General features: G+C 45.8%; 1 protein-coding gene across 4 annotated transcripts in view; it reads right to left on the bottom strand.

Annotated features, from left to right (window-relative positions):
* LOC137541174 (tubulin-specific chaperone D-like) overlaps window positions 1–22,665 on the bottom strand; it is a 94,914-nt gene that overhangs the window by 5,639 nt on the left and 66,610 nt on the right. For 3 of the 4 annotated variants that reach the window (XM_068262348.1, XM_068262346.1, XM_068262347.1), the window contains exons 2-3: window positions 9,874–10,083; window positions 9,612–9,662 (exon numbers count right to left, since the gene is read on the bottom strand). In XM_068262348.1, coding sequence (XP_068118449.1) covers window positions 9,612–9,662; window positions 9,874–10,045 — 223 coding nt within the window. In that variant the 5' untranslated portion in view covers window positions 10,046–10,083. The remainder of the gene's footprint in view (window positions 1–9,611; window positions 9,663–9,873; window positions 10,084–22,665) is intronic. The other variant, XR_011025095.1, reaches the window with a different exon arrangement.

The raw sequence follows: 22,665 nt of genomic DNA, 5'->3' as shown, positions 1-22,665 counted from the left end.
TGATCAGCCATGAATTATATGACACTGGTCAGAGGACATATTGATATGTTGTTAAGTGTGGGAATTGTTTTAACCAGCAAATATCAGCTCATCAATGCTGAAATATCTGACACTTGCGAAAACATTGAAAGGTGTGTGTGTGTGGGAAAGGATTAGACCAGCAAATAGCTTGTCAGAGCGGAAATAACTGACACTGGTGAGAAGACATAGATATGCTGAATGTGGGAAATGTTTTGACCAGCAATAATAAGCTGAACAGACATGAACTATCTGACACTGCTGAAAATACATTGATGTGCAGAGAGTGGGAAAGGTTTTGACCAGCAACAATAAGCTGAACAGACATGAACTATCTGACACTGCTGAAAATACATTGATGTGCAGAGAGTGGGAAATGTTTTGACCAGCAACAATAAGCTGAACAGACATGAACTATCTGACACTGCTGAAAATACATTGATGTGCAGAGAGTGGGAAAGGTTTTGACCAGCAATAATCAGCTGACCAGACTTGAACTATCTGACACTGCTGAAAATACATTGATGTGCAGAGAGTGGGAAATGTTTTGACCAGCAATAATAAGCTGAACAGACATGAAATATCTGATGCTTGTTAAAGGACATATTGAAATGCTGAGTGTGGAAAATGTTTTGATCTGCAAATATCAGTTTGTCAGTGCTGAAATATTTGACACTGGTGAGAGGACATATTAACATGCTGAGAGGGGGAAATGTTTTGACCTGCAATAATAAGCTGAACAGACGTGAAATATCGGACACTGGTAAGAAGCATATTGATATGCTGATTGGGAAATGTTTTGACCAGGAACTTAGATATTTCAGCTCTTACAAGCTAAGTTCCTGGTCAAAACATTTCCCAATCAGCACATCAATAGGCTTCTTACCAGTGTCAGATATTTCACGTCTGATCAGCTTATTATTGCAGGTCAAAACATTTCCCACACTCAGCATATTAAGGTCTTCTCACCAGTGTCAAATATTTCAGCACTGCCAAGCTGATATTTGCAGGTCAAAACATTTCCCACACTCAGCTTGTAAGAGCTTAAATATCTGACACTCATGAGAGGATGTATTGATATGCTAAGTGTGAGAAATGTTTTGACCTGCAATAATAAGCTGATCAGACGTGAAATATCGGACACTGGTAAGAAGCATATTGATATGCTGATTGGGAAATGTTTTGACCAGGAACTTAGCTTGTAAGAGCTGAAATATCTAAGTTCCTGGTCAAAACATTTCCCAATCAGCATATCAATATGCTTCATGTCTGTTCAGCTTATTATTGCAGGTCAAAACATTTCCCACACAGCATATTAAGGTCTTCTCACCAGTGTCAAATATTTCAGCACTGACTGGGAAATGATTTGACCTGCAAATAGCTTGTCAGTGCTGAAATATTTGACACTGGTGAGAAGACATTAATATGCCAAGAGTGGGATCTGTTTTGACCAGCAATAAGATGAACAGACATGAAATATCTGACGCTTGTTAGAGGACATATTTAAATGCTGAGTGTGGGAAATGTTTCGACCTGCAACAATAAGCTTGTCAGAGCTGAAATATCTGACACTGGTGAGAGAACATGGATATGCTGAGTGTGGCTTATGTTTTGACTAGCAACATTGAGCTGATCAGACAGGAAATTTCTAACAATGGTCGAGAGGACATATTGATATGCTGAGTATGGGACATTTTTTTGACCCGCGATAAGCTGATCAGCATATCAATATGTCTTCTCACCAGAGTAAGATTTCATGCCTGATCAGATGTTTTTTGCAGGTCAAAACATTTCCCACACTCAGCATGTCTGTTCAGCTTATTGCAGGTCAAAACATTTCCCACACTCCGCATATCAATACATCCTCTCATGAGTGTCAGCTTGTAAGAGCTGAAATATCTGACACTCAGAGGATGTATTGATATGCTGAGTGTGGGAAATGTTTTGACCTGCAAAAAAAACAGCTGATCAGAGATGAAATCTCTTACTCTGATGAGAGGACATATTGATATGCTGATCAGCTTATCGCAGGTCAAAAAATGTCCCATACTCAGCATATCTGATCAGCTCAATGTTGCTAGTCAAAACATTAGCAACACTCAGCATATCCATGTATTCTCACCAGTGTCAAATATTTCAGCTCTGACAAGCTTATTGTTGCAGGTCAAAACATATCCCACTCTTGGCATATCAATGTATTATCAACAGTGTCATATAGTTCATGTCTGTTCAGCTTATTATTGCAGGTCAAAACATTTCCCACACTCAGCATATTAATGTCTTCTCACTAGTGTCAAATATTTCAGCACTGACCAGCTGATATTTGCAGGTCAAAACATTTCCCAGTCAGTGCTGAAATATTTGACACTGGTGAGAAGACAGATATTTCATGTTTGTTCAGCTTATTATTGCAGGTCAAAACATTTCCCACACTCAGCATATTAATGACGCTTGTCAGAGGACATCTTGAAATGCTGAGTGTGGGAAATGTTTCGACCTGCAATAATAAGCTTGCCAGAGCTGAAATATCTGACACTGGTGAGAATACATGGATATGCTGAGTGTTGCTAATGTTTTGACTAGCAACATTGAGCTGATCAGACATGAAATATCTCACAATGGCGAGAGGACATATTGATATGCTGAGTATGGGACATTTTGTGACCTGCGATAATAAGCTGATCAGCATATCAATATGTCCTCTCAGAGTAAGAGATTTCATGTCTGATCAGCTGTTTTTTGCAGGTCAAAACATTTCCCACACTCAGCATATCAATGTCTTTTTACCAGTGTCAGATATTTCATGGCTGAGCAGCTTATTGCAGGTCAAAACATTTACCACACTCCAGACATGAAATCTCTTACTCTGATGAGAGGACATATTGCTGTGCTGGAGTGTGGTAAATGTTTTGACCTGCAATAATAAGCTGCTCAGCCATGAAATATCTGACACTGGTAAAAAGACATTGATATGCTGAGTGTGGGAAATGTTTTGACCTGCAAAAAACAGCTGATCAGACATGAAATATATAACACTGGTTTGTCAGAGCACCCTGGGATGCACAATCGACTGTCAAACTGAGGCTTCCCTCGCTGTCCTCTGGTCCCCCATCGCTGAGGGCAGACCCTCCAAAGACTACTAATAAGAGCTTGTCTGTAATCTGATCAGGACCACAACCCTCTTCAAGCATGAGTGTGGCCATACTGCGCCTGTGACATAAGCCACTCTTGCTATGGCACAGGACAGGCCACATGCAAGAAGAGGAGTGCAGACCTAATCAGCTGAAGAGTCCACGTACGGCAACAGGGGACCATAGGACAGCGAGGAAAGCTTCATTAAGATCCAGAGGCTTACCACTTCTTAGGCAAGTATGTATTTATAATACATTTTGCCAGAGCACCCTGGGAGGCCAGTTTACTGCCAGAGCACCCTGGGAGGCCAGTTTACTGCCAGAGCACCCTGGGAGGCCAGTTTACTGCCAGAGCACCCTGGGAGGCCAGTTTACTGCCAGAGCACCCTGGGAGGCTAGTTTACTGCCAGAGCACCCTGGGAGGCCCGTTTACTGCCAGAGCACCCTGGGAGGCCCGTTTACTGCCAGAGCACCCTGGGAGGCTAGTTTACTGCCAGAGCACCCTAAGAAGCCCGTTTACTGCCAGAGCACCCTGGGAGGCCCGTTTACTGCCAGAGCACCCTGGGAGGCCCGTTTACTGCCAGAGCACCCTGGGAGGCCCGTTTACTGCCAGAGCACCCTGGGAGGCCAGTTTACTGCCAGAGCACCCTGGGAGGCCAGTTTACTGCCAGAGCACCCTGGGAGGCCAGTTTACTGCCAGAGCACCCTGGGAGGCCAGTTTACTGCCAGAGCACCCTGGGAGGCCAGTTTACTGCCAGAGCACCCTGGGAGGCCAGTTTACTGCCAGAGCACCCTGGGAGGCCAGTTTACTGCCAGAGCACCCTGGGAGGCAAAGAAGCAGTCTTGACTTGGCACCATCTTGCAGTATAGATCAGCTCCTTTATTAAGGGATCTTGCTGGACACAGCAAAGGACAGCAACAATGTGATGTTTCGAGAAGCGCTTCCTCTCCTTCTCAAGATTGCTAACACACTAAACATCAGAACAGCAAATCAGCCTTATGTAGTCCCCTTCAATGAACAGGGACCAATCAAAGTGCCTGGGTGTCCGAAGGACAACCAACCACAATTGACTGTCAAAATGACATCACAGCTCCCAAACTATCAGCCCAAAACAGACCTGATGGGGAACTGCAGACAAACAAATCACCAATCACCAAAGGGAAGGTGTGGCATACGGGAAGTTAAAAAAAACATTGCATGAAATGCGTAAAAAAACTCACGACTGTGCCGGAAAACAAATAAGCAATATACACATGCGTGGGCACATGTGCATAAAACCCGCATTGTTCGTTATCCATCAGTTTATTAGGGATCTTGTGATATGACTGCCCACAGTAATTTGGTTGGTTGGCCTTCAGGTTTCCAGGCACTCTGTTTGGTCCCTGTCCATTGAAGGCTGATTTGCTGTTCTGATGTTTAGTGGGCTAGCAAGCTTGAGAAAGAGAGGAGGCTCTTCTCAAAATGTCACATTGTTGCTGACCTTTGCTGTATCCTGCAAGATTCCTCAATAGAAGAGCTGATATTTACTGCAAGGCAATGCCAGGTCAAGACTCCTTTGCTACATGTTTGGACTTCTGGGTGAAAGTTCCACTACCAGAGCATGTTGCACTTTATTTGGTAGGGAGCTGCTTACAGCTTTGGTCTTATGAAGCACCCTGGGACGTCCGTTTTCCGCCAGAGCATCCTGAGATGTCAGACCCTTGGGATGTCCGTTTACCGCCAGAGCATCCTGAGATGTCAGACCCTTGGGATGTCCGTTTTCCGCCAGAGCATCCTGAGATGTCAGACCCTTGGGATGTCCGTTTACCGCCAGAGCACTCCCTGGGATGTCCGTTTACCGCCAGAGCACTCCCTGGGATGTCCGTTTACCGCCAGAGCACTCCCTGGGATGTCCGTTTACCGCCAGAGCACTCCCTGGGATGTCCCTTTACCGCCAGAGCACTCCCTGGGATGTCCGTTTACCGCCAGAGCACTCCCTGGGATGTCCGTTTACCGCCAGAGCACTCCCTGGGATGTCCGTTTACCGCCAGAGCACTCCCTGGGATGTCCGTTTACCGCCAGAGCACTCCCTGGGATGTCCGTTTACCGCCAGAGCACTCCCTGGGATGTCCGTTTACCGCCAGAGCACTCCCTGGGATGTCCGTTTACTGCCAGAGCACTCCCTGGGATGTCCGTTTACTGCCAGAGCACTCCCTGGGATGTCCGTTTACTGCCAGAGCACTCCCTGGGATGCCAGCTTATTGTCTTGAGACATACGATTTGCCCCCAAAAATCTCAGTTCCATTGTAAGTTTTCAAATAAGCAAACGATGTGGGATAGAGATAGAGATATGAGCCCACTGTAATGCCTGCTCTGTCCTGCTCCTCAAAGTCCAGCTCTGATCACACACTACAGCAAAGAATGAGCACTCAAATATAGGGCTGCACGATTTTAGGGAATAATTGAAATTGTGATTTTTCTCTCAGAAATTGCGATTAAGATTTTTTTTTCCACAATTTTTTTCAAAACAAGCTTTAGCATGCATGGCCCGTGTATGAGGGCGGGGTCAGGTTCTGTCAGGTTGATGGCAGGGGGCTGAACAACATGATCCGGAGCGTATGATGGCGGCAAAGGGGGGTGTAGCCTAGCTGTGGCGGGCTCTGTGTCAGACCATTTAGCTGTGCATTGTATTTCAGGCAATGCACAATTAGCCTGCTGTGAACTAAGTCCTCTATGATGACCCTGGGCTGGGGGCTTAATAATAAACAATGTGCGGCGGATGATTGCTTAAGAGCCAAGCAGTGAGGGGCGGTTCATGTGAGGGCAGTGGGGGGGGCGGTTCATGTGAAGACGATCTGGTGATCGTCAGTATCTGCAGTTTTCAGAGTGCCCGCTGTGCCCTGTATGCTTGGCTGCATGGTCCGCCTACCACTGTGCCGAGGAGATCCACTGCTTGGCCAGAAGCGCTGCATATTAATGATTGTTAATGAGCCGGGCAGTGGGGGCGGATCCACTCGAGCGATCGGCACACAGCTTTACCAATCGCTGGATGGATAGTGATGGAATGACGTTAGCGGTAGGCGGAGCTGTACAAAGCATACAGCTCCACCTACCACTTCCGTCATTCCATTGCTATCCAGAGATTGGTAAAGCTGTGTGCCGCTCCCTCGAGTGGATCCGCCCCTTGCTGCCCGGCTCATTAATCATAAATATGCACTGCTTCTGGCCAGTGGATCTCCTCAGCGCAGCGGTAGGTGGACCATGCGGCCAAGCGTACAAGCGTACAGATAGCGGGCACTCTGAAAACCGCGGATACTGATAGTCTTCACACAAACCGCGGTTTCAGTTTAAAACCGCAAAACCGTGCAGCCCTACTCCAATAAGGTATTACCTTTTATTTTCACAATTCATAAAAAAGATGAAAAGCACTTACTAGATGCCTGAAGACAGTTCGCTTATCAATGCACCAGAATGGCGAAGATGTCCTGCACAGTTTGTCTGCCCGGTGCCATGGCCTGCCGTTACCAGCTTCCGATGGTCCATATGCTGGATCAAAGATGCCTTACACTGTTGGCGTGCCAGAGGACTGACATCACATTTCAGTGTCCTTACGTCTTTGTTAGGTCCTTTGTCACTTTCCGGATGGACATAGTGCAGAACATCTTTTGCCATTACGGCACATTGATAGGCAAATTGTCTTTGGACAGTTTCTAAGTACTTTAAAATATATTTAAATATATATTTCACAAATCAAGAATAAAAAGGTAATGCCCTGTTGGAATCCTCCTCCACTTGTTTCTCTCTATTGTAAAGCTGAATACTCCCCTGACGACGCAGGAGGATGGATCCAAGCCACGCCCCCCGGTCCATCTTCCTGCCAGTAGGTACACGAGATGGCAAACCTTAGGGGTGTATAAGAGTTCACGATTGCGGCAGTTTGCACAGGAGTTGTCGGGGACTTTAAAGATCTGATCCCCATGACCGTAGTTCTAGCCACGCGTCACAAAACGTTTGCATAATCGCATGCCTGTGCCCATGTTGCAAGATCACGGAAAAAATTGCTTATTACTCAAAAAAAAAACACCTCTGGTCGCTGTAAAAATCATAGTAGAAATTGTGTAGAGGGTATGTGCCTTAAGTTTACCGACCCCCGGAGTGCAAGCACATGGCCAGACTTGTCAGCATCTTAAAAAGTGTACTCCAGCCGAAGCTCAGGAACAAAATCACATACAAAATCACATCTCTGATCTGAACCCACAACACTGTAGCCATGACCTTGTTCTGAACCCACGACTCGACGGCATGACTGATCTGAGCCACTGACTGGAGTCCTGACAACATGAACCTGATCTGAAGCAATGACTCTGTAGCCATGACCCTGATCTGAACCTATCACTTTGAAGCGATGATCCTGATATAGCGGCCCTGACAGGTTCACAAAGTGATCTGTTTACAAAGTTAAGTGTCAACTGGCTCCACACTGTTAACATTAGCAACATTTCTCTGCGGTCTGGAGGTGCCTTGCTGGCCCTGACTCTATTGGCTATGATTATTATCACGGAACAGCCATGAGAAACGAAAACGCAACCGCAATCGGGGTCCTGCCTTGATTGTCGTTGCGCTGCCAAATCAGAATCTCATGTCTGGATACCAGGCAGTCCAGCCTGGGGGGTCTCTGTTGTCTTCATAGGAGATAGTTAGCAGAATCTTTTCATGGGAACTGGCCCTGTGACTTGCTAATTTAGCCAGAGGTGTAAAACTCAGTTTGACCAAGCTGATCTCGCTCAGATGCTATTAAAGGGACACTTAAGACAAACAAAAAAAATGAGTTTTACTTACCTAGGGCTTCCAATAGCCCCTGCAGCTGTCCGGTGCCCTCGCTGTCTCCCTCCGATCCTCCTGGCCCCACCGGCAGCCACTTCCTGTTTCGCTGACAGGAGCTGACAGGCTGGGGATGCGAATGATTCTTCGCGCTCCCAGACACATTAGCACCCTCTATGCTGCTATATGGTATATGATATATGCTATAGCAGCATAGATGGCACTATTGTGGCCAGGAACGCGAAGAATCACTCGCATCCCCAGCCTGTCAGCTCCTGTCACCGAAACAGGAAGTGGCTGCCGGCGGGGCCAGGAGGATCGAAGGGAGACTGCGAGGGCACCGGACAGCTGCAGGGGGCTATTGGAAGCCCCAGGTGAGTAAAACTCATTTTTACTTTTTTACTTAAGTGTCTCTTTAAGAACCACAAGGCCAGTGTCCTGCCTTTGGGGAAGACAGGATGAGCCCACAGCTCACACCTCAATGTGAATTGACTAGCAAATGGGGCTTCCTCCTGCTCACCAGACAAACTGTCTCCAGGAGTTAAAATGATGAAGCATGGGAATTATGACTTCTGCTTCTTAAAGGAAAAACGAGTATCACCCAGAGGTGGGAGGAGTGTATTCAGATCCGTTGAAATTGGATCAACGTCTCGGTATACAAATCATAATCATACCTCCTTCGGTTAAGGAGTTATGGGCCCCTCGGTAACCATATGCCCTAGCACCCGCATCCAAGGTATCATATTAATCGGTAGGTTCTGGGGATCGATAATATGTAATTGTGTGCCGGCCGCGTAGGTCGGCCTAGAGAAAATGTCAGGGTTATGGGGCTGATGAAAGCCCCTGCCCAGATGTGATTACCATAATCCGGCCCAGGGGCCGACCCTGGAAGTCCACCTCTGAACTCAGCTCAATTACAAGAAATGAGCTGCCCGGGCAGCTCAGTCCTGCAAATTCCATCTATATGAGAATGGTCTGCTGCCAGCCAGAGGACACATGGTTGGCGGCCATCTTGCTGAACTTTGAATTTTGCTCTGAAACTCCATTTTGATCACATCTGTGCCAGCTTGAGGATATGCTGGCATCCACCTGGTCTGAACTCTGAACTTTGATTGAAACCAAGAACTTTACAAGTTTTCCTACAAAAGGACACCTCTTCATGAATTCTAAGTATCCGTTTTTTCTCCCCTTTACTTTCATACTGTGTTATCTCATGTCTCAATAATTGTTGATTTTAATAATTTTCTGTATATATTAATTATTTATATTGCCGTGAATAAAGACTTTATCAAAGTCATTCACTGTTCCGCTACCCTATTATTCAGCATACACAGAAACTGAACTCAGGTCTCTGAAGAGACACTACTATTGTTAATATCTAGACAGAATAGAGTGCGTTTAACCATTTTTATTCGCAGGACCAGTCAGTCGGGTCCACTGGCCCATACCAGTGGTGGTGGCAGATACCCTGAAATAGTGTGTAAAGTTGTAATTACCGTACCTCACAGGCTCCCTTCTGGTCAGGCTGCTGCCCAAATTTCTGTCTGTTTCTGCGCAAAGATCGCAACCAAAGCTTGCATGGCCTGTGTGCTGAAACCGATTGAAAGGCAATTTGCGGTCTGACCACTAGGGCTCCTGTGACAGTTATGAAAATAGCTTACCTAGATGTGGATCCAGAAGGTAAGGCTGCTCCTGATAATAGTCCATAATAACTACAACAAAAGAAGAGAGGATGGTGAGACTCCGACAATGGACATACAGGCTTCTTATCTCCTACCCCTGCCTAATCCCCAAGTGCAGAGTTCAATCTATTACCCCAGTAATCCCACCTCCACCCCCAAACAGAGTCTGGATCAGCAAGACTCACTATGTCCCGTAGTCACACACATATGGATCTAGTGATTCGTAGTCAGGTTCGGTCACCTTTAAACCTCTGCGCGCACACCTCTCTGCTCACCAGCTCCATACAGGACATCTGCAAGTTGACAATCAGGTCTCGTGTCTGTTTGCTCTCCGTAAAAGATCCCAAGATGTTACCGCTCGATACAATCTCCGGGCTGCCATCTTCCTCTCGCTCAGCACGGTCTGCTGTCATCGTGTTGATTCTGCACTAGAGACGCTCACGGCTCCCACCTAAACACACAGAACAGAGGCTTTCCTGAGCCGCCATTATGTTGCTCGTTACAGCTGAATGACCTCTGTATGAGCACAGCACCATCGCAGGAATATATTCTCCTCCACATCACACATTGCAGGAGTCTAACCTGGTCAGGCAGATCTGGCTCCTGATTGGCTGCTACGGATGTCAGAATAATGCCAGCAGCTACACCATACAGAGGTTATTCAGTTCCAAACACATCCAAACGCCAACAGGAAGTATGCAGCCCCTTTCACACTGCATGAATTTCCATCTGATTATTGAGCCACATGCAACCGCAAGGACACCATCGCTGATCCCAGATCCCGAGAACAGCTGATCCCATTCTCTGAATGTGGCATTTCTGCCATAATGCCATACAACACCATTCAATACAACTTTTACTGCTGGCACAATCGCAAAGTACAAGTGCACAGGAAAATGATTGCCCCCTTCCGACACGCTTTATACTGTGAGAGGGCCCTTATTGTCTGGTTCAAGAAGAGTGGGGAGAGACAATATAGTGTAGTAGGTCCTGAGGCTGTTCCAAATCAATCAGGGTAATTAGGATGCTTTAGAACAGCTTGGACTATTTGGAATGGTATAGAACTTTGGATTTCCCCTCAGACTGACAGTTTGAAGGGTATGAATAATTTTGGACTGGTCACTTTTTGTTTAAATGTATGTTATTTTTCCCCACAATAATGCCTCTTGTACATCAGATTATATTTTGGGAGACACCTATGTCATTTCCCATCAATTACTTGTTGGTTGAATAAAAGTAACGTAAAGTCAAAATTTGCCAGGGGTATGAATAATTATGGGCAGCACAAAGCCTTGTTAGCAGTTGCCTGTGATTAGGAGTGGCTGAACATCACAAAACATTGTGATGCCCCATTGACTAACGATAGGCAAATGTCTAAAACCTTCACAGTATCCCTGCAGCCACAATTACTTAAAAAAAATAATGATTTACAGTGTCCAAAAACCCAGATAGAGTCACTGGAGGGGTGGGGGGGGGGAATCAAAAGCAAATATTTTAGCCAGTTGAGGACTACAGACTTACACCCCCCCTTGCAACCATGCAATTTTTCACTTCTGCACTCTGCAGCTTTAACTGCTCGCTGCAGGGCCATGCAACTTAGCAAACAAATAAATCTTACCTCCATTTCTTCACACAAATAGGCCTTTCTTTTAGTGGTCTGTGATAGCTGCTGCAATTGCTAGTTTTTATTTTATTTTTATTTCTATAGTTATTGCTCTCTCTCCCTCTCAAATTGGACCTAGGCTGTGATCCATAGTTTTTTCCCCACTTCTCATAGGCATTAGCATGGGGCGGAGCTGTGATTCTCATTCTATTGAGCGGGACTCACATCACAGTAAAAACTTTAAATTGTGCAGCAAAATCACGATTTGTGCTCCCAATTTGAACTCGCCCTTACAGAGCTGGCTGCTGCTACCATGTGGTTCAGCGAGTCAGGCTGTAATTACTGTTTACTAATATGACCATGCCCAGGGGCGTCTCTAGCCATTTTGTCACTCCAGGCGAGAAAACCTGTGGCACCCCCCCCTCCCCCGTGTGGTGCCCCCCTGATGTAGATAAAAATAACGCAGCAATGTTTCACCCTAAGCTAAAAGTAATGAGGCAATCTTTCACCAGAAAATAATATTAACGCAGAAATGATTCACCATAAAATTATAATACTGCAATCAGAGGCGTAGCTAGGGCTTTCAGCGCCCGGGGACAAAGACTATGAATGTGCCTTCTAAGCCAGGACCTGCACGCCACGCCAAAAAAGGGGGTGGGCCAAATATACATGACCTTAGCAGTGGTGTAAAAGGTTTAAAAAATACAGTTAATCTGGCAGCAGTTCCCCCAAAATAGGTGCCCCCAGTATAGGTAACCAGGTCTATAGGTGTCCCCAGTGGAAATAACCAGGCCTATAGGTGTCCCCAGAATAGGTAGCCAGATGTATATGTGTCCCCAGTATATGTAGCCAGGTGTATAGCTGTCCCCAGTATACGTAGCCAGGTCTATAGGTGTCCCCAGGGCAGCCATCAGGGGGGATAACTGACACTGCAGTGAGGGGCCCAGGGCTTCTGGGGGCCCTGCACCCCCCCCCCCTCCAAAGCGCTGGAAGGGCTGCATGTGCTGGCTGCAAACCTGTGGCTTACTAACCAGCACACCGCGCTCCAGCACTATAGGGGCACCTATACCTGGCTAGGGGAAGTAGACGAGCTGAGAAAGAAGGGGACAGGAGGTAACACAGGGGGATAAAAGAAGCACAGGGGGAACAGAGGCAGACAAAAGAGGCACAGGAAGAAAAGAGGGGGCAAAAGAGAACGGATACAGGATAAGATCATACCTACAAGTCCCTTTCTCATTTGTTAACCGGGGACTACCTGTATTTTGCTAGTATTTGGCTCCACCCACAATATGCCATGGCCATGCCCACTTTTTGCCACATCACGCTGTGCATGCTGCTTTCATCAGTGTCGGAGCCATGCACATTTTTTGCCGCTGCGCACTTCTTGCACAGACATGGGGGTGGGGTGTCTAGTGGGTGGGCACAGCAGCCAGTGGGTAGGCCCAGGGAGGAGGGGGAGCCCAGGCCTGATGATGTTTGAGGGGCCCCAAAATTTCTGATGGCAGCCCTGGGTGTCCCCAGTATATGTAACCAGGTGTATCGCTGTCCCCAGTATATGTAGCCTGGTGTATATGTGCCCAGTATATGTAGCCAGGGGTATAGCTGTCCACGTATATGTAGCCAGGGGTATATGTGTCTCCAGTATATGTATCCAGGTGTATAGCGGCCCGTAGTATATGTAGCCAGGTCTATAGGTGTCCCCAGTATATGTAGCCAGGTGTAAAGCTGTCCCCAGTATATGTAGCCAGGGGTATATGTGCCCAGTATATGTAGCCAGGGGTATATGTGCCCAGGGGTATATGTAGCCAGGGGTATATGTGCCCAGTATATGTAGCCAGGGGTATATGTAGCCAGGGGTATATGTGTCCTCAGTATATGTAGCCAGGGGTGTATGTAGCAAGGGATATAGGTGTCCTCAGTAAAGGTAGCCAGGGGTATATGTCCCAGTATATGTAGCCAGGGGTATATGTCCACAGTATTTGTAGCCAGGGGTATATGTCCCCAGTATATGTAGCCAGGTGAATATGTGTCCCCAGTATATGTAACTAGAGGTATATGTGTCCCCAGTAAATGTAGACAGGTGTATATGTGTCCCCAGTATATGTAGCCAGGGGTATATGTTCCCAGCAGAGCCGGGCCGAGGCATAGGCTGGAGAGGCTCCAGCCTCAGGGCGCAGTGTAGGAGGGGGTGCAGAATTAATTCAGCTGTCATTCCTAATTGTGTTTGAAGCAGAAAGAAATAAGAAAAGGGGATACATGGCAGTGACTGCAAGCCAGATAACTAGATATTAAGGTGTTGGGGAGGGTGTGGGCCCTGTGGCGCCTCTTAGTCTAATAGCAATCAGTGTGTGACGGCTGGGGTGGCAGGGATGGAGGGGCGCACTTTGGTGTCTCAGCCTTGGGTGCTGGAGGACCTTGTCCCGGCTCTGGTTCCCAGTATATGTAGCCAGGGGTATATGTCCCCAGTATATGTAGTCAGGGGTATATGTCCCAGTATATGTCCCAGTATATGTAGTCAGGGGTATAGTAGTCCCCAGAATAGGTAGCCAGGTGCCCCCCAGCAGGGGTGGCAGCAGAGAGAAGAGGAAGTGGGAGGCACAGGGGGCTCCCCCGCTCTCTCGCTCCCCCCTCCAGATAGGAGCGGCGAGCAGGTGGCAGAAGACCTAGGGCTCTTTCACAGTGCGACGTTAAAGTCGCACGTTACAACAACATGTAACGCACAATAACTTACAGCAATGAAAATTCAATGGGCTGTTCACAGTGCAGACGTTGCGTTGGTGTCTAACGCTGCATGTTAAATGAAAGTGCTGCATGCTATGCGTTATACACATTTTTAGCTACGTTAGACTGTTTGCACATGCTCAGTAATGTTTTCTTCTTTTTTTTTTACGCATGCGCTGTTTTCGTTCTATCACTGTGCGACAAAAACGGTGCACAAAGCGCACTGCTAAATAACGTCCAAGTTATAGTCTTTCAATGGGCACGTTATGCGACCTTAACGTTGCATCAAACGCAACGTCTTACTGTGTAAGAGGCCTATACTCTATTCTAGAATAGACCAGAGTAGCAGAGCAAAGATCACTCTATGTGGCGGGAATAGAGTAAGTCTTCTGCCTATCGCTCACCCTGCTCTCCGCAGGAAAATAATTAAATATATACAGTATTTAAAAAAAAACTCACAGTCACGTCTGGGCGCCCCTGGGGACCCAGCGCCCGGGGGCACATGTCCTACCCCGCCCACCCCAAGCTACGCCCCTGACTGCAATGATTCACCATAAAATATTCGTAATGTGGCCAGCGTTCGCCAGGAAATAATCGTAATGTGGCCAGCATTCCCCAGGAAATAATCCTAATGTGGGCAGTGTTTCACTGAATGTATAATCACCTATACAAAGTAAAGTATTTACTCACCTGCAGAAGACTCCTCTCCCTGGGCACAGCTCCCCCGACGATCTTCCTGCAGACAGGCAGATAGCAGGGCTACGGGAAGATGGCGCCCGAAGCCCTGTACTGGAGACACAAATAGTCTCCAGTACAGGGCTTCAGACGCCATCTTGCCATAGCCCTGCCTGCCGGAAGATTATGCAGGCGGAGCTGCGGGGATGAACTGGCGCGGCGTCTATGCTGCAGCCAGTTCACCACAGGGGGTCACACAATTTGGCGGGGGAAGGTGGGAAGGTGGGCTCTCCCCCCCCCCCCCGTGGTGGCTCCCCTTCCCCACCCGGCACTCCAGTCCACCGTCTGTCCTTGCCTGGTGGCTGGGACGCCTGTGACCATGCTGTACTAACTATCACAACAATGTGACCGACTGTGGCCCGCTGGAGCATGGTTGGAGGAAATTTGTACAATTGAGAGATTGAGAGGTGAAAACCACAAAACGAGCAGTGGAGGCTAATATACCATGGCAAGAGGGAGGAGCAGCAGATTAACATTACTGCAGCTGCAATAAAGAGTTCAAAAGATGCACTGCAGTTCTCCACATTTTATAATTCTCAAAAAGCTGCTGAAAATGCGCAGGCCTGGGGTGCCGACGCTGCGGACCGCGGGTCGGGGCCAGCGAGGCACCTCCAGGCCGCAGGCCTGGGGTGCCGACGCTGCGGACCGCGGGTCGGGGCCAGCGAGGCACCTCCAGGCCGCAGGCCTGGGGTGCCGACGCTGCGGACCGCGGGTCGGGGCCAGCGAGGCACCTCCAGGCCGCAGGCCTGGGGTGCCGACGCTGCGGACCGCGGGTCGGGGCCAGCGAGGCACCTCCAGGCCGCAACTGCTCCTGGTCTTAACTCTAAACCCACAAAGGTTCTGTTCTGTTCTGTTCTGTTCTGTTCTGTTCTGTTCTGTTCTGTTCTGTTCTGTTCTGTTCTGTTCTGTTCTGTTCTGTTCTGTTCTGTTCTGTTCTGTTCTGTTCTGTTCTGTTCTGTTCTGTTCTGTTCTGTTCTGTTCTGTTCTGTTCTGTTCTGTTCTGTTCTGTTCTGTTCTGTTCTGTTCTGTTCTGTTCTGTTCTGTTCTGTTCTGTTCTGTTCTGTTCTGTTCTGTTCTGTTCTGTTCTGTTCTGTTCTGTTCTGTTCTGTTCTGTTCTGTTCTGTTCTGTTCTGTTCTGTTCTGTTCTGTTCTGTTCTGTTCTGTTCTGTTCTGTTCTGTTCTGTTCTGTTCTGTTCTGTTCTGTTCTGTTCTGTTCTGTTCTGTTCTGTTCTGTTCTGTTCTGTTCTGTTCTGTTCTGTTCTGTTCTGTTCTGTTCTGTTCTGTTCTGTTCTGTTCTGTTCTGTTCTGTTCTGTTCTGTTCTGTTCTGTTCTGTTCTGTTCTGTTCTGTTCTGTTCTGTTCTGTTCTGTTCTGTTCTGTTCTGTTCTGTTCTGTTCTGTTCTGTTCTGTTCTGTTCTGTTCTGTTCTGTTCTGTTCTGTTCTGTTCTGTTCTGTTCTGTTCTGTTCTGTTCTGTTCTGTTCTGTTCTGTTCTGTTCTGTTCTGTTCTGTTCTGTTCTGTTCTGTTCTGTTCTGTTCTGTTCTGTTCTGTTCTGTTCTGTTCTGTTCTGTTCTGTTCTGTTCTGTTCTGTTCTGTTCTGTTCTGTTCTGTTCTGTTCTGTTCTGTTCTGTTCTGTTCTGTTCTGTTCTGTTCTGTTCTGTTCTGTTCTGTTCTGTTCTGTTCTGTTCTGTTCTGTTCTGTTCTGTTCTGTTCTGTTCTGTTCTGTTCTGTTCTGTTCTGTTCTGTTCTGTTCTGTTCTGTTCTGTTCTGTTCTGTTCTGTTCTGTTCTGTTCTGTTCTGTTCTGTTCTGTTCTGTTCTGTTCTGTTCTGTTCTGTTCTGTTCTGTTCTGTTCTGTTCATCCCTAAAAGCCTTTCATTTCCACTGCATTTCATTGCTTTCATTAAGGGACCTGCTGAGAACATTTCAGTATTCATCTTGTTAACTCAGGTAAGAATGTTGATGAGCACAAGGCTGGAGATCATTAAACTGATTGGCTTAGAATGGCAGACTTGACATGTTAGAAGGAGGGTGAAGCTTGAAATCATTGACCTTCCATTGTTAAACATGATGACAAGCAAAGAAACGCATGCAGCCATCATTGCATAGCATAAAAATGGCTTCACACGCAAGGATACTGTGGCTACTAAGATTGCACCTAAATCAACAATTTATAGAATCATTAAGAACTTCAAGAAAAGAGGTTTAGTTCTTGTTAAAGGACTTCCGAGGCCAAAATTAAGAAAATCACACTGTACCTTTTTATTAGCAGAATCCACGGAGGACATCCTGCCCATCCTCCACCCCGTTCCATCAATGCAGGTCTTTCCGTTCCCCTATGGCTTGGCCCAACCCCACCGAACAGGTCGCATCGATTCCACCTCTAAGATGGCCACCGCCATGCTCCACAGCTGCGCAGTACGCTTTGCCGCTAGCACGACTGCGCAGCCTATTGCCCACCTCCCGCCGCTTATTAGGTCCCGGCTTGCTCCCCAAGTGCAAAGCGAACTGCGCAGCCGCAGAGCATGGCGGCAGCCATCTTAGAGGTGGAATCGGGTCAAGCCATAGGGGAACGGAAAGACCTGCATTGATGGCGGAACGGAGCAGAGGTCGGGCAGAATGTCCTCCGTGGATTCTGCTAATAAAAAGGTACAGTGTGATTTTCTTAATTTTGGCCTCGGAAGTCCTTTAAGGCGGCTTCAGGGCGTCCAAGAAAGTCCAGCAAGCACCAGGATGGTCTCCTAAAGAGGTTTCAGCTGTGGGATCGGAGTGCAACCAGTGCAGAGGATGCTCAGGAATGTCAGCAGGCAGGTGTGAGCGCATCTGCATGCACAGTGAGGTGAAGAATTTTGGAAGATAGCCTGGTGTCAAGAAGGACAGCAAAGAAGCCACTTCTCTCCCAAAAATAACAGGGACACATTGATCTTCTGCAGAAAGTACGGTGACTGATACTGATGACTGGAGCAAAGTCATATTCTCAAATGAAGCCCCTTTCCAATTGCTTGGAGCATCTGGAAACAGACTTGTCTCAAGAGAAGAAAAACTGTGAGTGCTACCATCAGTCCTGTGTCATGCCAACAGTAAAGCATCCTGAGACCATGCATGTGTGGGGTTGCTTCTCATCCAAGGGAGTAGCCTCACTCACAATTTTGACAAAAAAAAAAAAAAGCCACAAATAAAGAATGGTACCAAAACACCCTCCAACAGCAACTTCTTCCAACAACAGTTTGGTGATGAACAATGCATTTTCTAGCACTATGGAACACTGTGTCATAAGGCAAGTAATAACTAAGTGGCTCAGACACCAAAACATTGAAATGTTGGGTCCAGGGCCTTGAAACTCCCCAGATCTTAATTCCATTGAGAACTTGTGGTCATTCTTTAAGAGGCGGGTGGACAAACAAAAACCAACTAATTCTGAGAAAGTTGAAGAAGTGATTATGAAAGAATGGCTTGCTATCAGTCAGGATTTGGCCCAGAAGTTGATTGAGAGCATGCACAGTCGAATTGCAAAGGTCTTGAAAAAGAAGGGCCAACACTGCAAATACTGACTCTTTGCATAAATCTCATGTATTGGTCAATAAAAGCCTTTAAAGAGAATGCGAGGTGGGTTTGAAGAATTTTATTTGCATACAGAGGCTAGATCTGCCTATACAGCCTAGCCTCTGTTGCTATCCCAAACCCCCCTAAGGTCCCCCTGCACTCTGCAATCCCTCATAAATCACAACCACGCTGCTGACAAACAGCTTGTCAGAGCTGGCCCTGTTTATCTCTATAGTGTCAGTCTGCTGCTCTCCCCACCTCCTGCAGAACTCCAGTCCCCGTCTGCATCCCTTCCCTCCCTGCTGATTGGAGGGAAGGGACGGAGGCAGGGACCGGAGCTATGCAGGAGGTGGGGGGGAGGGGAGGGGAGCAGCTGAGACTGACACTACAGATGTAAACACAGCCTCACAGCACGGCTGTGATTTATGAGGGATTGCAGAGTGCAGGGGGACCTTAGGGGGGTTTGGGATAGCAACAGAGGCTGGGCTGTATAGGCAGATCCAGCCTCTGTATGCAGATAACATTCTTTAAATACACCTCGGGTTCTCTTTAAAAATGTATGAAGTGCTTAGAATTGCATTTCAGTACATCGCATTAAAAACTGAAACAAAGATCTAAAAGCAGTTTAGCAGCAAACTTTGTGAAAACCCATTTATTTTACAGTCTCAAAACTTTTGGCCAGGACTGTACACACACACGGAATATACAAACAAATTTGTGTATACATAGTGTATACACACACACAGAATATAGAAACAAAATTGTGTATACACACACGGAATACAGAAACAAAAGTGTATACATAGTATATACTCTATACTCACACATTATAGAGTCACACAAACGTGTATTGTGTATACACAGAGTATACAAACACACAATATGTATTGTGTATACATAGTATATACATACACACACTATATACAAATATATTGTGTATTCAAACATACACAAAAATTTATCGTATACATGGTAAATACATACAAATATGTACAAACATGTATTGTATATACACACAAAATATAGAAACATTGTGTATACATATGCATAGTATACACACTATACACTAACATGTATTGCGTATACATACACAATATATAAAACCATGTGTATATATACACATACACACACTATACAAACGTATTGTGTATGCATAGTACATACAAACTAACATGCATTAAGTACACATATGCACAATATATACAGACATATATTGTATATACATACTACATACACACAATATATACAAACATATTGGGCTCTATTCACAAAACCATGTGCGGTAACTTTTTTTGGGTGAAAAAATTACCTCCAGTGATAATTCACTAAAAATAGTGAAAATAGTGAGTATTCACAAAACATGTACCAAGTGTGATAAATGTTTCATAAAAGTGCGGTAAAACGGGTGATAAAACTGTCAGTAATATGTATGGAAATAAAGCTTTTTTGACCACTCTAGGGCAGCCCATATTCTTGCCACCCATTACACAGAGACGACCCAGGAAAGCCTGTCACATTTAAAGTGGGACCTCAACTCTTGTTGGACAGAATGAAAACCTATAGAAATGCACCCTATATGTATATAATGTAGCCTGTCTAATTCCCCCTCATCTGTGAACAATCACAACTGTAATTTGAGCTCTCAGCTGTGCCAGCTAGCTGCCTCAGCAGAGCAGCTAATGTGTAAACACAGGATGTTAACCCTATGTCTGCTTCCATGAAAGCAGGAAGTACATACACTGGAAATTTTTTGTTAGATTTGTATTAGCTATAACAAAGAAATGTTTTTCTTTAAAGAGACCCGAGGTGGGTTTGAAGAATATTATCTGCATACAGAGGCTGGATCTGCCTATACAGCCCAGCCTCTGTTGCTATCCCAAACCCCCCTAAGGTCCCCCTGCACTCTGCAATCCCTCATAAATCACAGCCACGCTGCTGACAGCTTGTCAGAGCTGGCTGTGTTTATCTCTATAGTGTGTCAGTCTGCTGCTCTCCACGCCTCCTGCAGAACTCCAGTCCCCGCCTGCATCCCTTCCCTCCCTGCTGATTGGAGGGAAGGGACGGGGGCAGGGACCGGAGCTATGCAGGAGGCGGGGGGGGGGGGAGCAGCTGAGACTGACACTACAGATGTAAACACAGCCTCACAGCACGGCTGTGATTTATGAGGGATTGCAGAGTGCAGGGGGACCTTAGTGGGGTTTGGGATAGCAACAGAGGCTGGGCTGGATAGGCAGATCCAGCCTCTGTATGCAGATAACATTCTTTAAACACACCTCGGGTTCTCTTTAAAAGGTAATTATACTGTAGCTTCTCTTTTAGAGCAGAGAGAAATTTCCTCCTCGGCATCTATTAAATCATCTAAAAGACTGTACAAGGTCTGAAAGTGCGCCTTGAGATTAGATACACTCGTCTTTTCTGCCTTCTGTGTAAAATTGACATAAACTCGAGCAAAGAAAGCTCAGAAGGCTCCATCCTGAAGTCCAAAAGCAGAGAAGTGATAATTATCACCTACCATTTGTAGCGGATAAAAAAAAAATATCCTTAATTAACACCAACTTTTCAATTGAGAATCTCAAATTGGAGATAGATTTTGAGGTAATTACCAAACTTTTACCTCACTTTTACCGCATGAGGTAATTTAGGGAGAAATATTTTTTTGTGAATTTCAAAATGGAGATATTTTGGTCGGTGTTTCTCACTACCTAATTTAACTCATGCGGTAACTCATTGAGAATAGAGCCCATTGTGTACAGTCCTGGCCAAAAGTTTTGAGACTGTCAAAAATATTGGAAATTAGAAAAGTTAGTGCTTAAGTTTTTATAATAGCAATTTGCATATACTCCGGAATGTTATGAAGAGTGTTCAGATGAATTGCATAGTCCTCCTTTGCCATGAAAATTAACTTAATTCCAATAAACCTTTGCACTGCATTTCATTGCGGTCATTAAAGTGACTCTGTAACAAAAATTACAACGTTTTTTTCTACCATCCTACAAGTTCCTAAACCTATTCTTATGTGTTCTGGCTTACTGTAGCTCTTTCTACTATAACCATCTCTGTAATAAATCAATGTATCTTTCCCCTGTCAGACTTGTCGGCCTGTGTCTGGAAGGCTGCCAAGTTCTTCAGTGTTGAACTGTTCCTCTATGCACACTCCAGTGTGTGTTTTATTTACATAAGCCAGCAGCTTCTCTGCTATCTTATCAGTGATAGAAGAGAGCTGGATAAAAATCCTCCTCTGGAGGCTGTGAAAGGAGCTGGTCTGTCACATACTGAGGAATTAACGACATAGGTAGAGCTGTCTGCAGGAAGCCTGTAATGTTCAGTGCATGAGAGAAGCTGGGGACAGAAGGTAAACACACACAAGTGATCTCTTGAGATTCAGAAGTAAGGCTGTATACAGCCTGCTTGTGTATGGATGTATTTTCTATGTGTGGACATGCTGTACATCAACCTACTTCCTGTTTTAGTGGCCATTTTGTTTGTTTATAAACAAACTTTTTAAAACTGTTTTTGACTACTTTTAATGTGGCGGGGAGCGGTGAAATTGTGACAGAGGGTAATAGGAGATGTCCCCTAACGCACTGGTATGTTTACTTTTGTGCGATTTTAACAATACAGATTCTCTTTAATCTCCCTAGCGGTATGGACAGATATATCTGTCTATAAAAACATGCTGTGAACAGTATAAACATGCATACACATCAATACTCTCCTGTACTGTATACTAGACCCATGCTTGACACATTTTGGCAAGTTACAGGGGGGAAAAAAAAAAAAAGTTTTAAAAATAAATGTTATCACTTTTTGCACAAAAATCCTGGGGAAATTGAACACCAGGGAGGTTTTAACAGACCTGCTGACTGATATCATTTCAGTAATCACCTGGTTAACTCAGGTGAGAATGTTGACGAGCATAAGGCTGGAGATCATTGTGTCAGGCTGATTGGGTTAGAATGGCAGACCTGACATGTAAAAAGGAGGGCGATGCTTGAAATCATTGATCTTTCATTGTTAACCATAGTGCTCACCAAAAATGCATGCAGCCATCATTGCGTTGCATAAAAATGGCTTCACAGGCAAGGATATTGTGGCTTCTACGATTGCGTCCAAATCAGCAATTTATAGGATCAAGAACTTCAAAGAATGGAGGTTCAATTCTTGTTAAGAAGGCTTCAGGGTGTCCAAGAAATTCCAGCAAGCATCAGGATCATCTCCAAAAGAGGATTCATCTTCTGCAGAAAGTATGGTGACTGGACTGCTGATGACTGGTGCAAAGTCATATTCTCCAATGAAGCCCCTTTCCAATTATTTGGAGCATCTGGAAACAGGCTTGTCAAGAAAAGAAAAACCGTGAGTGCTACCATCTGTCCTGTGTCATGCCAACAGTAAAGCATCCTGAAACCATTCATGTGTGGGGTTGCTTCTCATCCAA

This window comes from Hyperolius riggenbachi, chromosome 12 (assembly GCF_040937935.1).
Source record: "Hyperolius riggenbachi isolate aHypRig1 chromosome 12, aHypRig1.pri, whole genome shotgun sequence".
Classification (NCBI taxonomy): domain Eukaryota; kingdom Metazoa; phylum Chordata; class Amphibia; order Anura; family Hyperoliidae; genus Hyperolius; species Hyperolius riggenbachi.
This window is presented reverse-complemented; position numbering and strand designations above follow the sequence as displayed.